The 17,649-nt window shown below is 43.4% G+C and overlaps 1 protein-coding gene across 1 annotated transcript in view; it reads left to right on the plus strand.

The window, feature by feature from the left end:
- Positions 1 to 445: 445 nt before the first annotated feature.
- Positions 446 to 17,649, plus strand: part of LOC308107631 (leucine-rich repeat and fibronectin type III domain-containing protein 1-like protein) — a gene marked incomplete at both ends in the record, with an annotated part of 49,212 nt that continues 32,008 nt past the window's right edge. Inside the window, 4 exons of the mRNA XM_080460078.1 lie at positions 446 to 706; positions 3,965 to 4,165; positions 8,658 to 8,824; positions 13,605 to 13,845. Coding sequence (XP_080316204.1) covers positions 446 to 706; positions 3,965 to 4,165; positions 8,658 to 8,824; positions 13,605 to 13,845 — 870 coding nt within the window. The remainder of the gene's footprint in view (positions 707 to 3,964; positions 4,166 to 8,657; positions 8,825 to 13,604; positions 13,846 to 17,649) is intronic.

Below are 17,649 nucleotides of genomic sequence, written 5' to 3' on the forward strand. Positions count from 1 at the left end.
TCAAACAGTGTGTGTGATGGAAAGTGTGACGGAACAACCAACCTTGTAATGTCAAGGACTGAACGTTCTCCATTGTTCCTGTCATGCTTGTTCTGACCACTCGAGGGCGCCATATACGCTACTGGAAGGAATTTGGATTTGGAAGTGGGTGTACACAATGCCGACTGAAAAGTAGGTGGGTATACGGTGTTTACCTGCATATACCCTGGACTGTACCACTGAATAGAAGTATCTCGAGTTAAAATTTCGTGAAATAAAACTAAATGATAATGATGGGGGAGGGGCTTCCAAATCCAGCCAATCGAGCACTGGTTCCAGGACTAGAACAGAAGGAATCTGATGATGATGATGATGATGATGATGATGATGATGATGATGATGATGATGATGATGATGAATGCAGGATCTGAGTCGTGTCTTGTTGTGTCCCAGCAGGACAGCAGCCATGGACGTGGCGTCGTGGCCGGTGTGCCCCCTTCTGCTCCTCCTGGCGGTCCTGTCCTCCCTCCCCTCCTGCCTCGCCTCCATGCTGTGCCCGAAGCGCTGCACCTGCCAGAACCTGCTGCCCTCCTACACGGTGCTGTGCGCCAAGACGGGCCTCCTCTTTGTCCCGCCAAACATCGACCGGCAGACCGCAGAGCTCCGCCTGATGGACAACTTCATCACCACACTGCGTCACCGCGACTTCGCCAACATGAGCAGCCTGGTCAGTTCTCCTCTCCCACACTCTCTCATGTACATGTCAGCTTTGATGTGAGCAGCGGCTGCTTCCTGCCAGGCTGTTTGATGGGTTCATATCCAACCAGTTTGGTTTGATCGCGTGCTCTCGTTGCGGAGGCCACGAGCCTCATCCGCAGCCCCTCTTGTTTTAAAACAAGTAAAACAAGTTTTTGTTGTGTAGATGTTACCAACGCTGTGTACCAACTGTGAATAATTTTCTCTACTGCTTCCAACGATCACTAAAAAGCCTTTTTGACTTCATCGTCACCCAATCATAAGATTTCTAAAAAGTTTTGAAATTAGAGACGGTTTTCCAAATTTAAAGGTCAGAATTGAGTCTTTCAAAGGTAAAAGATACGGTACCTTGATAGTTGGGGCGGCTGTGGCTCAGTTGGCAGAGTGGTTGTCTCTCAATCGGTATGTTGCAGGTTTGATTCTCCATCTTTGACTGTTCCACAAGTGTCCTTGAGCAAGACACTGAAAATGCTCCCACAGCGGAAGCCCACCGCAGTCCTAGAAATAGAAATGGGAATAGATTTCTTTAGTTAGATATATAATGTAGAGTGTCTCCACATTGGAAAGAGCCTGTCGATGTGGTTTAAGTGTTGGATTAGGACGCCCCCCAGTGGTCTCCAGGGAAACTAGAGAGTCTACGAGGCACATCCAACCTAATGGAGTCTCCGGGGTCGGCCCAGGACCCACTGGACAGATTATATGTGTGCTGGGTTTTGGAGCGGCTCAGGGTCGGTCCCCGAGGTGCGAGTGGGGACAGTGATGTTTGGTCTCCATAGTGCACTAAGTGTGAAAGATCCAACATAGACTCTTACAGTTCACAGAGAATACAAACACAGGCTCATCTGAGGCCTCGGTCCATTAGCAACTTACACATCCTCCCTTCTACACACCACTGACCCCTCGCTAACTGATGCTAAATTTAGCCTGAAGGAGAATAACAGTAAAAGAGATTGAGTCAATACAGAAAATAATCACTCAGGCATCAGAAACTGCTGGTTTGTTGTATTTTTGAGATGAAGGTGTCTGAAATAAACAGAAGTATGTATATGGGAGATCTTGATGAAGCTAGAGGATTTCAAACCTTTTCCCTCATGTCTCGTCAAACAGATGAAACCTCGGCTACAAGAACCCAGAAGCCATCGTTACGTACTTTGAACGCATCTCCAACATCAATCACCAAATAACTAAAACTAAATATACTGCAGCGTCATTTCTTCGGCCCCTCACCACTTTCTCACTACACACAAACCTGGTGTGGTTTTAAAGGGCCGAGCTGCTTCTGGTCCTCATAGATCTCCCAGCCAGGCAGAATCTATGTTACCGATCACAAACAGCAGCAATCAGGGGAAAGTTCAGATCATTGATCAGCGGATTTTCACCCTCAGCGTGGATAGCTGCCGCCCTGTGTGGTGGTGACTCAAATAAATGAGCAGCAGAAGTCTGATTGTGACCCGATTGAATGAGAATGAGACAGAAAAAACCTTCACCTGATTCAGTCCCTCAGTGAGACGTACCCTGTTCCCGAGCCTGTTCCCCAACCCAGAGCGAGAGCAATGGACTCAATTAGAGCTGAATTCATCTTTGGTGGTGAAAAACTGGCACCTAACCCAGAGAGTTTATCCTCATCATTACAGAATAACACAAAGAAACTGGATTCCATACACAGTGTGTTTTGCAGTTCCATCCACTTGTTTTGTAACTGTACAGGATGCGGTGAGGGGGCGGTTGCCTCACTTTTCAAAGGTGAAAATTTGAATCCCTCAAGAAAAAGGTTTGCAGTCGCAGCTGGAACTTCCTGTGAGGAATCAGACTGAACTCCTGCTTACCGACTGGCTTCAGTACTTATAGAGAAGCAACATGCAGAGGCAGGAATTCATTTTGAGCCCGTCAGCCGTGAACATTACAGAAACATGGAGTCGGTGACCAGCATGCAGAGGTTCTTACAGACCGCTCTGACATCGACCACGCTTAAATCTGCTGAGGCCTGATTTGCTTTGGTCAGATGGCCGCTCGTGCTGCTTGGAGTTCCTGTTTGGCGAGCCGCTGGCTGTGAAATCTCTCCGCCGAGGAGCTATAACTTCAGCTAATGAGTTGCTGAAAGCATGGAAGAGACGTGCCCACCTCATTTTAACACCCACCGAGCGTCTCCAGAACTATCGGACCTGAAAAGTGCATCATATTCTCTGAGAAAGTGCCAGAGGAGGACACACTCAGCATGCAGCTGCAGTGAAAGTCTTGACCAGCAGCCACCCTGAAGCAAAGCTGCAGGCGCAGAGATACCGACACATCGGGCTCCGCCCGGGCAACTCCACAATACTCACGCGTGTTTGTTTAGTCTGGTTCCTCCTCCTCTCACCGCCATCAGCAGTAAATATTAAACCACACAGCAAACATGTGGTGCACAAAAAATGAAATTTAACGGGTCATAATTCACATCCTGGCCGGCGGCCCCAGGAGGAGAGGGGACCAGTTGCATCTCTAGACTTCATAACGAAGACACACAGACTGGAGCTCGGGAGCTCCACACCGACTGAGCTAATTCAGGGTTAATGACACTCTTCCTCGAGTGAACAGAAGCCGAGTGATTTGAACAGTTCAATTAGTTTGATTACGCCTTCAGGTTGTTCGTGATTGTTTGGCTTTCTTCTTTTTAGGCAAGTAGCTTTTTCCATGGCATGTCGTCCTCACGCCCTCGTCAGAAACGTCGCCTCATGAAACCTACTTCCCTGAAAAGAAGAAAGCAAAATACTGGTGAGACGACCGTGATGCTGAGAGCTGCTGCAGGGAGGGAGACAGCAGCTCCGCGGCTGCTTTCCTGTCAGACTAAAACATAAACGCACTCATGGAAATCTCCGTAATCCTTATGTGTCGATGCTCGTTGACCTTTTGCCGGTGTGTGTCTTTCCTCTGGAGTGTGTAGCAGCCTCTAAACTCCAAACTTTTATCTATTAAAGAACAGCAGACTGATTTAACCCGTCGGCGCATGTCTCAGCTGACCCACAGTTCTCTCTATTAATTACTGGAGTCATTATTCATGACTGAGGGCAGCAGGAGCCCGTCCTGCTTCCTCCCTCAGCTCTGCCGCTGTAACCCGATGATCCCTGTCAGAGCGGTGGCTCCAGAGCGACCCCTGGTGTTTGACCCGGCGGCGCCGGAGCAATTGGAGGAAACAATTCTCCATAAATTAATGAGGATGAAAAAGCGAGTTTGTGTTGTCATGTGTTTCCAGATCCACCTGACTCTCAGCAGAAACACCATCAGCCAGATCCGTCCCTACGCCTTCGCCGACCTGCAGGACCTCCACGCGCTCCACCTGGACGCCAACCGCCTCACCACGCTGGACGACTCGCACTTCCAGGGCCTGGTGAACCTGCGGCACCTCATCCTGGCCAACAACCAGCTGCACAGCATATCAGAGGGAGCCTTCCAGGTACCGAGCCAACACTACACCGACAATACTGCTCCGTCGGTGCTCCCAGTGGCTTTCCCGACAAAATGTGAAAAGACAAACCCAACTGTTTACATGGAGACGGAGAGCAGTATGTTTCAAAAACACTGCACTCTGGAAGCCATTTTCTAAAAATACTATTGTCAGTGACTTCCAACGTTGTTGACTGAAAAACTAGGTGTGCAGCAATACACGTTTTTAGAGTTTGAGTACTAACTTTTATCTACTTACCAATACTGTGTAGCAAAGCGAGTACAGTAGAACCTCTGACGAGCGGACCCAAAATGACCAGACACATCGCTGTGCACAGACACATTTTTCACTGTGAACATACCTTAATGAGCCGAAAACCTGCCCAACGCAGACAACAGACAGGTTTCTCTAGCAAATTTCAAGCTGATCAGACACTGGAATGGCCAAAATACTTGTTATCCAAATATCCGATCGCTGTGGAGGTGTCTGGATATTAATTTTGAGATGTGACTAATCGCCTCCTCCCAGCAGCGTGATGCTGCACTGTGACTCCTCTTCAGCTTAAGTTTCACTTAAATACAACAGGGGAGTCGCATTTAAGGCCTGTGGGACAAAACTGGCCGGCAAAGGGCTCAAATATGCCCCACAAACCACCAAGTAAGGATATATATTGATATATAAATCCTAAATGATGGTTATAAAGGATTTAGAAGAGTTTTTTGGACATTTCATTGTATTTTTGCACCAAAATGTTTAATTAAAAATGACTTTATGTTGACATTGTATACTGATCTGAGAGGGATACGGATCGTATACTGTGCGCTGTGTAAATTTAAAGGGTATTATGGCAATATTTCAATGGTCTGGCCCACTCAGGATTAAACTTTGACTGTATGTCAATTTCATTTAGTTTTTGGTTTTGTATACATCGTTACATCTTTGTGTGTGTGTGTGTGTGTGTGTGTGTGTGCACGCGCACACATATATACTGTATATATATATATATATAAATATATATATATATCAGTATCCGTATTAGATCAGCATCCAATCTCAACAAGTTGTCCCCCTGAAGAGACGATACCTGTCTTCAGGAGATACTTGCCCTGGGATTTCAGGGCTTCCCTATGTCAGAAGTTTTACTGTATTTATTAAATACCATTAAGCCTAATTTAAACTCCATATGCAAATACTAAAGGTGTGTTGTCATTCTGATTAATATTAAAGAATCTCTGAAAAGCGGACATCGCTCGTCTTGTCTCGTCTACCTGCTGCAGGCAGGAGGCCATGTAGTACTCACCGGGTTGTATCAGGGACCTTTCACAAGTACGAGTACTCCATGCATCATCAGACCGATACTGGTATCGGTATCGGTTCATCCCTGTGAAAAACCCAAATAGTTTCCTGTTTCCACCTGAACATCTTGTTGTATAAACGAAGCTTTAGAGTCGCCGCGTCACTCAAACATGTTTGGAATTTTGTGAGCAACTGTGTTAATAATACAGCACATAAAGGAAGTTTTATTCATTTCCTTTCATATCCAGATTTCATTCTTGGAAACTGGACCATAATTTAAATTGATTTACAAATCCAGATTCCCCCTCAGGCCTCCATCGGTTCTAAATTCTGCTAATGGACGGGACACTCTATTCATTTCAGCAATATGAAAAACCAGGATTGCTCTGAAAATGTGATAAAGCTGCTTTAACGACCAGATAAAAATTGTCGTTTGTCTTGAAAGACTTTCAAAATGTTCTGGAGTGTCTGCCAGCGGCTCCGCGGGGAAACAACATGTTTGACCACAAGAGTCAGAACTACGAGAGTTTAATCACTCAATACTAATTGTTACTGCCAACGAAGGCTGTGATTCATCAGCTCACGGACACGAATCTGCTGGTGGAAGTTTCCAGGCTGAAAACTCTGGCGAGGTTTGGACGAGAAGCAGAAAGTCACAAGTCCAGCAGACAATCCGTCCGGCTTTAATCTCTGGAATCAGGTTTCTCCCTGATTCATCCAAACACCCTGAAACGCTCCCTGAAGACCAGCAGTCTCAGGAGAACCGAGACTTCTGGTCTCGGTTCTCCTGAGACTGCCCAGGAGTCCAGGCGAAGACCCAGACCAAGAGCAAGAAACAGACTCCAGATCATGACCAAGACCTAGACCAAGACCTAGACCAAAACCAAGTTACTTTTAAAAGCAAGTAATCTGTAAAGTAACTAAGTTACTTTATTAAAGGAGTCACTAGTTATCAGGAATGGGATTACTTTTTCAAGGCCACTGTGGCAACACTGGTTGGATAGTTGGGGTGATCGTAGCTGCTGCTGCGACCTGTTATGTTTACATGTGGTGTGTTTTGCTGGGAGATGAAAGACCATAGCAGGAAATGCTAACGTAAAATCCTAGTAGATGCTAACAAGTACCTACTTCAAGCTCCCTTTGTCAAAATCTTCTCGTCCTCCTGGGACTTCTCCAAAAACACAGAAACGCCACAACAAAGAGTTTACGTTCATGTTTAGGACGTGTTATTATTGCACGATCACATGTTCGTGTGCAATCACGTCAACTCACGTCGTGGTAGGCTGCGGTTCGGCTTGTTTTCATCGTACAATCTGCTCTCAGAAAACTTCATGTCGTGGTCCAACGTTCATTCGATTCGTGTCGTACAGCGTGGCCAGCCGTGAACCAATAAGAGTATTAAAATCGCAGTGTGTAGGAGCCTTCAGTGTAGTGGGCTTTGCATCTGAGGCTCACAGGTTCAAAGGTTTGAATCCCGCTGCCAAAGGTTACCCCACTGTGAGTCCCTGAGCATGACCTTTGACCCTGAGCACTGTGGCCCTGCTCCTATTGCAGCTGCGATGTGTTGAAGGTATCAACAACGGAAGCGTTCTTTGCCCACTGAACCAATCAAACTGAGCGTAAACATGATCTTTGGCTTTCTGGTGGAGAAATTCGGACTCGTTTTCAGCTCACGCAGCTCTTTGATCTCCTCAAGCTGAAGAGAAATGAGATTCCCTTTGTTGAGAAAGCAATAAAGTAGAGATTATTGTAATGAGAAGTGAGGCATTGTGGCTTTCAAACATCGTCCTGATTGTGTGAATTATGAGGCCAATTACAGCGACGACAACTCTTCTTCTGATCAACAGGCTGTTATCTCTTCTTCACCTCCTCCCCCTCCGTCTCTTTGTGTTTCCTTCTTGTTTCTTTTTTGCTGGTTGAAATGTGTGCTGACTCGTGGCATTTCAGCCTTGTACTAATTATGAGACTTGTATGGAGGCAATTAGAGAAAACAACACGCTCCGAGTGCGGAGCATTGACCGATGTAATTGATCTTCACTTCTTTCTCTCCACTCCTCTTTATTTTTGGGTTTTTCTCTTAATTTTCCTCCCATTATCTCTCCATCCAGCACAAAATCTCTCCTCCTCTGTTTAATCTTTTTGTTTTCTTCCAATACGCTCAATTTGTGCTAGTTTCCTTTATTGCTCTGCCTCATTACTTTATCGTGTTTTTGTACCCCACTTTCAAGTGTCCCACTTCTCCTCTTCTGTATGTCTTTTTTAATCTCTTCAGTTCTTCACGTGAATCATTCCATTTTACACCTGAAAGCATCACCTGTAAAGTAATGGTAGTTTTCACCATTTTTACTCCTTTACTATTTCACTGACGTCCGGATTGTAGAGCATCTTCCTCCTTCTTAAATCCAGATTGCAGAGCATCTTCCTCCTTCTAACATCCAGATTATAGAGCAACCCCTCCTTCTAAAATCCAGATTATAGAGCATCTCCCTCCGTCTAACATCCAGATTATAGAGCACCTTCCTCTACTAACATTCAGATTATAGAGCATCTTCCTCCACAAACATCCAGATTATAGCACATCTTCCTCCTCTAACATCCGGATTATACAGCATCTTCTTCCTCTAACATCCAGATTATAGCGCATCTTCCTCTACTAACATTCAGATTATAGAGCATCTTCCTCCAAAAACATCCAGATTATAGCACATCTTCCTCCTCTAACATCCAGATTATAGAGCATATTCCTCCTAACATCCAGATTATAAGGCATCCTCCTCCACTAACATCCAGATTATAGAGCATCTTCCTCCTAACATCCAGATTATAGAGCATCTCCCTCCTCTAACATCCAAATTATAGAGCATCTTCCTCCCACTGAGAGTATTTCGAGCAGTTGTCTGTGCCATGACTACTTTGAGTAATTTATGTTAATCCTTGTGAAAGACAGTCATTATTGTTTTAATATCATCCAGTTAAAGTGATTTGTAAGGGTAATCAATTACTAGTTTTGTTCCATACATGTCACAGATTTATCATCACCTGTTTGAACAACATGTTCTACTTTATACACGGACGTTCTGCTGTTCAACTATTGAAGGTGTATTTGGATGAATGAACCTAGATCAAATAAGAAAACACTTCCATTTTCCTTCATGTATTTAAAGTTGATGGCTGTGTTGTGTTTTGCTCCGCCTCCCCTCTGTAGGACTTCCTGGAGACTCTGGAAGATTTAGATCTGAGCTACAACAACCTGGTGGACATCCCCTGGGAGACCATCGCTCTGCTGGTCAGCGTCAACACGCTCAGCCTAGACCACAACCTGATCGAGAGTGTCCCCGAGGGAATCTTCTCCAACCTGCACAAACTGGCCAGGTCAGGAGGTCACACAGCACCACTTCAGGCTGAGGCCACAGGACCCGCCCACTCTCTGTGTCTTACAGTCTGCAGGCCAGCTGCAATAACAGCTAAAGGCCACGTTCCACTTTTAGACATGAATGCAGGGGAGCATTGAAATAGTTCAGTTAGTTCCTGCTGACTGTGTGTGAGGAAAGATTCCACCTGGACAGGTGAGCAGTCATCACAGGACACACACACACACACACACACATGCACAAGCACAAGCACATGTTTTAGGACTGTGGACAGAAACCACGCTCTCGCTCTCTTCTCACTCAAAACAAACCTTTCTGGATTAAAGTTCATCCATCCAGAATTTCCTCCAAGTTTATTTATTTCTTCTTGCTGCATCATTCTAATTACTGTGATTGGTTTATTAAAAAAACTTCAAATTGATTCATTCATGGTTGGCTTGCTGGGTGGTTGGTTGGATGATTGGTTGGATGATTGGTTGCTTGCTTGGCTGGTTGCTTTGTTGGCTGGTTGCTTGATTGGTTGGATGGTTGGTTGCTTGGTTGCTTGGTTGGATGCTTGGTTGCTTGGTTGCTTGGTTGGCTAGTTGGTTGCTTGCTTGCTCAGTTGCTTGCTTGGCTGATTGGTTGGTTGGCTGGTTGCTTGTTTGGTTGGTTACTTGGTTGGTTAGATGATTGGTTGATTGGCGAGTTGGTTGGCTGGTTGCTTGATTGGTTGGTTGGATGATTGGTTGCTTGCTTGGTTGACTAGTTGGTGAGTTGATTTGGTGGGTTGGTTGTGAGACTGGGTTGTTGAGTATATAATCAAACATTCTGCAATAAAAATCCATTGCAGCATTTCCACCCTCACCAGTTGTAGGTTTTCATATTGATTCTGACACAGATATCCACCAATAATGATGACACATCCAGGAAAAGACTGAAAGAGTTTGCAGATGAATCAATACTACTAAAACAACAGTCATTTACCATTAAATTGTGTAAAATGTTCAAACCACTGCAGCATCATTGCTGTAATTAATTGCAGTCTCAGTGGTTCTTGTCGAGATTTCAAAAGCAACATAAACGGTGTGATATTCAGCGTTTAGGTGTCCTGGTTAAAACGTGTTATGTGTATTTCTTTGCACGCGCGTTGGATTTGCTGTGCGGTCAGTGTTAAGTCTCTGGTCGCTACAGACCTGCTGAACGCCGTGTGCTCGTCTCGCACATCCAGAGACGAGCGGCTGAACGCCACCACGTGAATCCAGCGATGAAACACCGAAAACCTGACAGAGACGCTTCTGTCTGAGAGGAACAAACCCAGTCACACAGCTGCAGAGCCAGCACTGATTAAAAACTGCCTCTGATGCCGTGACAGAAATATCTGAATGGATGCCGAATTAAAGCCTCATCAAAAGGACCGTTTGTGTCTCTGGGATTACTTCTTTTTAAAAGGAAGCGTTTTGTTTGCACCAAAGCTTCAGAATTAAAATAAACCGTCTCCAATTTCTGTTTTGTGAAAGACAATCTCTCCTTCTGAGGCGCTGCTCGTTCATTTAATTGAGCTTCTGACTAGTTCAGCTGGAGTTGGGTTGAGTTCAGCTGGGACGAGCCCACCGTGACCCGCCTGGTACCGGGGGGTCCGCTGGAGGGGGCCGCAGGCTCAGTGTTTCACCCGCGAGCACGTCGATAGCGGCTGAAGGTAAATGTTTCAGCCCTCGCTGACCTCCAGCTGGATCTGGAGGAACGGACCCGGGGTGCTCATCTGCCACTCATGTTTGCACTGACTGTCAGAAGAAACGGATTCTCTCTAATCTGGAGTCGATATTAAAGCCAAACAATCTGCCTCTCTGACTCCTAGTCTCATCAAAAACGGCAGAAGAAGAGTTTCAATAGATTCAACGTATCTGTTTTATAATCAATCGATTGAAGCATTTGGCTTCATCCGTCCTGGTAAAAACACTTCATCCAACTCAGGAAGTGAGACGCTCACACACACTCATGTTCACGCCAACTGACCTGTGGCAGGAAGCCCTGGCGTGCTCAGGCAGAACATGCACATTCTGTACAAAGTCCAGACGAACCACTTCACCACCTAACGACCGACCAGTCTGTCCGTGAGTCTGGAATGAAAATCCAGCGAAGGTTGTACTTCTGAAGACATTTCAACAGAATTACTCATTAATGGAACAATTTCTAAACATGAACGCTAACATAGAGAGAGAGAGAGAGAGAGAGAGAGAGAGAGAGAGAGAGAGAGAGAGAGAGAGAGAGAGATAGTACTTGTTGATTTTAGAAAGCTACATTTATTCTCTTCAGTATAAATATGTGATGTATCATCAGAAAGTCCGAACACATCATGTTTGCGTTTTTGCTGCAGAAAAGTTTCTGGTTTAGACAGCAAGATTTCAAAAACAATGTCCACTTCTCTGAAACTATGTAGTGAGCATGTAGGTCCACCAGTTGGCGCTGTTGGTTGTGTTTGTACTAAAAGCACACACACATGCAGCAGAGAACAATCTAGAACAATCCACTCTAAACATGAACAACGGGAGGACACGGACATTCTAGTGGACAGACGACCAAGTTGGATTGTTATTACGGTGACTGTCAAAATAAAACTACCAAGTCCAGGAGAATATAGACTGGGAGTCACGACACCACAGAGGAAACGTTGTTCTGATTGTCTCAACTGAGCATGTGCACAACTACTAGTTACTTTGACCGTGGTGACCAGGACCAAAAATAGCAAATGGATTACACTGAGAGGACTTTACAACTGCTTGAGCAGACCCAAAGCGCTTTACATCGTTAATCACATTCACCCATTGACACACACATTCACACACTAATGTAACAACCAAAAGTTGTGTTTTCCCCCGTTTCCATGGAGGCCATGTGTTTTCACAAAGCTGCTCTTTCCCCTGACGGACTCCATGGAGATGGAGCGTTTTCTAAAGGGTCTGCCTTGGGAGCCATTTTCTTCATTGGCTCCACCCACCATCGTGTAATTGGGGTCTGAGTCGGCATCATAAAGCCGAATGCACTGTAGAAAACTTACATTAATGTTAAAAGATTTCCTGTTATCTCTAGAAAAGCTGTGAAAGCTTCAATCTCTGGGCTGGTTTCCTCTTCACTGCAACGGCAGTCAAAACCAGCACAGTCTGACGTTCTCTTGAGATTTTAAGTAGAACTTGTTTCATGTTCCCCCCTCAGGAAGTTATATATCCACCCGGACTGGAGTGACCCTTCTCTTCCATTATGTTCTTCTTCTTGTTGTTCTTTTAAAAACGGAGCTGTCCTCACGAGGCCGCCGGTGCATTCACAGTATTTTAACTCTGCTGGCACAATAAACAATTAAACTCCAGTTACTCCAATCAATTTTAATTAACTTTCTCATTGACATGTAGAAATGGGAAAAAATCAACCAAGCTGCATATCAGCATTAATGCCTGTATTACAGAGGCTGGGGGTTTTGGTGTGTTAGTGGCGCTGCCGTTACGTTCAGGTGAGCGTATCCGGCCTCACAAATGAAGCCGCCTGCCGCACACCAAACTAAATAATTGAAGTATGTGGAGTGCAGCGCGCCCTCTGCTCTCGGCTGCGATTAACTTCGTGTTCCGGCGTCGTCATTTCTGGAGGGGAATAGAGTTTCTCCCGCGTTTGTTGCTGACGACAGAGAACATTTGTGCCTCCTGCATTATTGTTATTACCAGTCGTCAGCGCTCCTCAGCAGTTGTCTCCTCCGAGACATTAGAAGAAACGCGGGACGGGCTGTTTGTGTTCGGGTTTCGTCGTTTCAGGCTATTTGTTGATGCTGTGTCATTTCATCTGGAAGTGAGCATCGTTTCCTGGCGCCGCAGGGGCGGAGCTTCATGGACAGAGCTCTGGGGGTGGGGCTTCACTGCAGGCGGAGCTTCAGGGGAGGGGCTTCGGGGGTGGCGTTTCAGGCCGGTTTAGCGTTTCTGCCGTTTCCATGGGAATAGATATCATTTTCAAAACGTTGCCATATAAACGTGACATTTTTCTGAAGGGGAAACACTAAAATACAGTAATACAGTGAAATACTTTTGTTAGATAGAAATTTTGGCAAATTGTTGTTTCTAAACTAGTTAATAAAATAGGAATATACAGGAAATCATCTACCAAACACAAATATTCTTACAGCAACTGTTTGACAGATTTATGTTGAAATTACATCAAATTATCATATTGAATGTTGATAATGTTTTTGTGCCTATAGTTGCATTTTCAGTCTGTATTTCAATCTTTAAAATACTTTATTCATTAGGAAAACAACCAACAGCACCAACTTGTGGCCCAACATGCTAATTATATCGTGGAAACGGAAAACCATTTTCAGAACGTTGCCATGTAAACAAGAATGTGCCTTGCATTACCCACAGTGCATTGCATATCATTTGACGTTTTGTCCTTTTTCTTTCCCTCTTCTTTATCTTTCCAAATTAGCCTCATATGGCTTTAAATAAAAAGATTTTTGAAAGTTTTTAAAAGTAATGCATTTTGAATAAATGCATCATAGCTTTTGTTTTGAAAAATACACCGACCAACTGAAGCTCCCTCGGTAATTAAATGTAGAAAAGCTGACTTCAAAGGCCGGGACTTTTATTTTAAAGAGAAACATGATTCCTACTTATGAAAGAGACTATATTTTCTGTGATTTCGCTTAATGTTGGCTCTGAGGATCAGGCTGACAGAAAACTTTCTCACCAGGACTCACAGACCTTTAACAGCCTCTGTGTTTCCTTCTGTGTTCATGGTTCCGTCTCATCTGCACCTTCCAGGCTGGACATGACCTCCAACAAGCTGAAGAAGATCCCGCCCGACCCCCTCTTCCTGCGGATCCCCGTCTACGCCAAGATGAAGGGCTCGCCGCTGACGGCGCTCGTCCTGAGCTTTGGGGGAAACCCGCTGCACTGCAACTGTGAGCTGGTGTGGCTGCGCCGACTGACCCGGGAGGACGACCTGGAGACCTGCGCCTCGCCCAGAGACCTGGCGGGGAAATACTTCTGGACCATCAAAGAGGTTCGTTCCAAAACCACCAGCAGGTCAACAGGAAGCATCCGGAAAAACAAATCACACAGTTCGACCAAACGTCACAACAGGACTTCATTTCAACAAACATTTCAATGTTTTATTACAATTAGAGTTTTTAAAGAATTTAATTTGGGTAAAAAAAAATGTTTATTACAATGTTAGAAAAGCTAAATGCAGATTATAAATACGGCTCGGATGAGATTAAAAGTCCTCTGGCGAATTACCTTACAACCAATTAAAATTTTACAATTTTACAAAACTATTTTAACAAGCTTTAACTTGGCTGAGCTTATTTTATAATAATAATAATAATAATAATAATAATAATGATGATGGTGAAAAGATAATGCATTTTATTTGTTACGAACATTACAATTTAAAACAAAACTGTGAAAAAGTGAAAAAAAATAGGAGAATAAAAGAGAAGGCATAAGTCTTTGTAAATAAAAAACTTTAAATTAACTTCTCTAACTTTCTCATTTTACCTAGTTTAACACATGAAAATTCTTAATAAAGTTTTCTGAAATTAACTTAGCAAATGAAACTTCTTTATCTTGCCAAACCTGAGAAATGTTACTTTACTCGTTCAACTGGCTTCAGTTAAACGCTTCATTCACCCTGAACCAAATTCTACATCTTTTAACTTAACTTCACTTATAGTTCATTATTTTACCTAAATTACATGTACAGAACTTAACTTTACCAAACTTAGCTGGCATTACTTCACCTCGGCTTAACACACACGCACACACACACACACACCCACACACCCACACACACACACACACACACACACACACAGATATAATGTTTGGTTTTTTGAGTTTTTGTAACCAAACTAGATTAAGCTAGATAAGAGAAGGAAGTGAAGTTATAAGATAAAGTTAATGTTACATAAAAAAAGTGTTGCATTTTAGTAATATATTTACGTATTTTAGTACGTATTTAAGTTGAAATTTAACAGCGCACAACTTAGTTATTTATCTTGTCTAACCAAAGAAACCTAACCTCAAAACTCAGCTAAAGAAACCTAGTTTACCTTAAGTTGCTTATTCAAGTTAAATTAGTTTACCAAATTTAACTGAAATGAGTTGCCTTTCTTGAATTTACAAACTTCAATTTAACAACTGAGCTCAATTTACTTCACTGGACAGAATTCACAAAATCTAATATTACCGAACATAACAAATTTTATTTAAGTCAGTTGATTTAAATTTGATTTGACAAAATAAACCTTAAAAATTTTGCTTCAGTTAACTTAACTCGCCTTCTTCAATCTATGAAACTTAAGTTTTCCTAAACTTAACAGGCCTTTTGCGTGTTCTAACCAACCTACATTACTGTATTCTCCATGTTTTTAAATATTGGATATTTCCTCATAAAGCTGCAGCGTGAAATGTCTCTGTGTGTTTTCAGTAAAAGTTTACCACCAAAACAAATCCACGTTAATATCAGATTGTACAAAGAGAGCCAGATAAGATTAACATTTCGCTCTGTCTACCATCGTTATTTTAATCCAGCTTATCACATTTGACTTTATTGAGTCAATGTTTTCATTCTTTCAAGTTAATTTGATTTAGTTTAGTTGATCAAAGTTTAATTATCAGGTCTCTGTTCAGCGTCAATGTGCACAGATTTAATAATTCAATTCAACTTTCAATGTTTATGAAAGACAGTGGCAGGCCACCAGGGCCTGCAAGGCTTTCTGTGCAGACCTAAAAAAATATCTGAATGACAGACTAGTGACGAATGTTTATTAAATAATTCCACACGGCCCTCTCATAGCTTCTCCCCCGGCTGCGCTGTTTCCAGATGTGTATTTCCACATTAAAGCTTTTAACCAATCACATTTCAGTCATCACCTGTTGCCAGGGTAAAGAAATCTGCCCGAGGCCTTCACAGTCAAACCACGTTTACGCTTACCCAGTATATACAACACAGTGAAATTTCTCTGCATTTCTACAAACGGTGATTTCTGAAAACTCAGTGGAGATTTAAATAAACTCTGCATCTCATTTATGTCACAATTTGTGACATCATGTTTTTTTCCAGGATTCTGATTGGCTGTCGTGGCTTCATGTTTCTCGTTACACTGCCCCCTACAGGTTTGGCATGCTCATAGGTAGCTCAGAACCAGGTCTTTATGCGAGTCCGTGTCCATGAAGATTTTTTCTGTTAACATAGAGGGGAAATATAAATTTTTCTAAAAACCCAGGTACGTGTAAACGTGGCCTCAATTCTGCAGGCGTCTGCAGCATAAAGTAAGTGTCAGTCACGCTGATGCTTCAGCCAATCAGATGTTGAGTTGACGAGTCAGGGCCTGCCATCAGGCCTAGGGGGACGTCAGCGTTTTCATACACTCTGATTGGATCGTCAGAGCGTTCACTCTCCAGCCTAGCCGACTGCATCTGTAGCGAGCTGCTTGAATAAAAATATAGTTGTGTTGTTTTAATTGGAGTTTTGTCAACTTACAATGGCTGAAGGAAAAGATTAAGAGATTTGGTTGCAGATTTATTGTCAAAAAAAAGACTTTTCAAGAGGTCAATGAACGCACCACAGCGCGGCCGGAGGTCCAGTGCAAGTGAGTTGCGCTCAATACAACTTCCAGTGCGGGATTCTGGACTATATGTTTACCAGATACAGCACAGACACAGAGTTTAAGACCAGGAAAAGCTGACGTTTGTCTTCCTCCTCAACCACCAGAAGTTTCGGTAATAGCATCTGCTTTTTCATGCATCTGCAGCAGAAGGAGAGTTGTGAACTATGTATATATTTTTTCATCAGTAAAGGTATTTATTCTGGCTACACGGGTATCTATCTGTGATGCTTAATACTGCATTTCTGCACGATAACATGGTTTTTGTAGCCATAAAAACGTTATTGAGGGGTGGATTGATTCAGACCGAGGACGAGTGAAAGCCTCAGTGTGAAATGCTCGACCCGCCACTAAGAAAAGAACATAAAAATAATATATACATATATATTCTTTTTATGAGAACAGTTACAGAGGAACCAAGTTCCGATCAGAAACCAGATCACCGGAATGTTTTCTCTCTTCGGATACAGGAGGGCTTTCTTTTTGAAAGACACACAAGCCGGCAGATGGTCGGTGTCACAGAGGAATGAACCTCAAGCTATGGACTCGTGCAAATAACCGCGCATCAGATCAGGACCCTTTCACCGTGCTTCCGTCTTTTACAACATCTGCCGGGGTCACTGGGAATATTCAAGGCAGAATCAAGTTTATCGAGTCCCAAAGATAATCAATATCAATATCCAGAGAGAATAGCAGCACCGTGGTCTCAGCGTTTGGCCTTTTCCACACGTACACATCGCTTTATTGGTTTATTTAACAGGGACAGTGCACATTAAATAAACATGGAAAACAAGCAATTTTTCATCAAGAGTCCCTGGAGATTTGCTACAAAGGCAACTGAGAATAGCACCAAAACACATTTTTAAATAAAATATGAACAGACAGAGAAGAGAAAGAAGTTAACTCTTTCAGTGCCGACAGAATACTGAACACTCAGAAAGAGGATCACAGGAACCAGCCGCCCTCAACCTGAGCTCATCCAACATCCCGTAAACCTGTACAATCACACTTGTGAAATTTCACTAAATAGAATTTGGAAAAAAAAAAGAATCCCATAAACCAGAACAAAGCATAACACCACATGGCACTACTAGATCTAACACAACACATTGAAACAAATACGACTGGGGCGATCCTGACGGGTCGTCTGTCAGTCGCATGGTCGAACGTTCGATCCCAAAACGCTGAACCTGAAT

Source organism: Lipophrys pholis (assembly GCF_963383615.2).
Source record: "Lipophrys pholis genome assembly, chromosome: 3".
Taxonomy (NCBI): Eukaryota; Metazoa; Chordata; class Actinopteri; order Blenniiformes; family Blenniidae; genus Lipophrys; species Lipophrys pholis.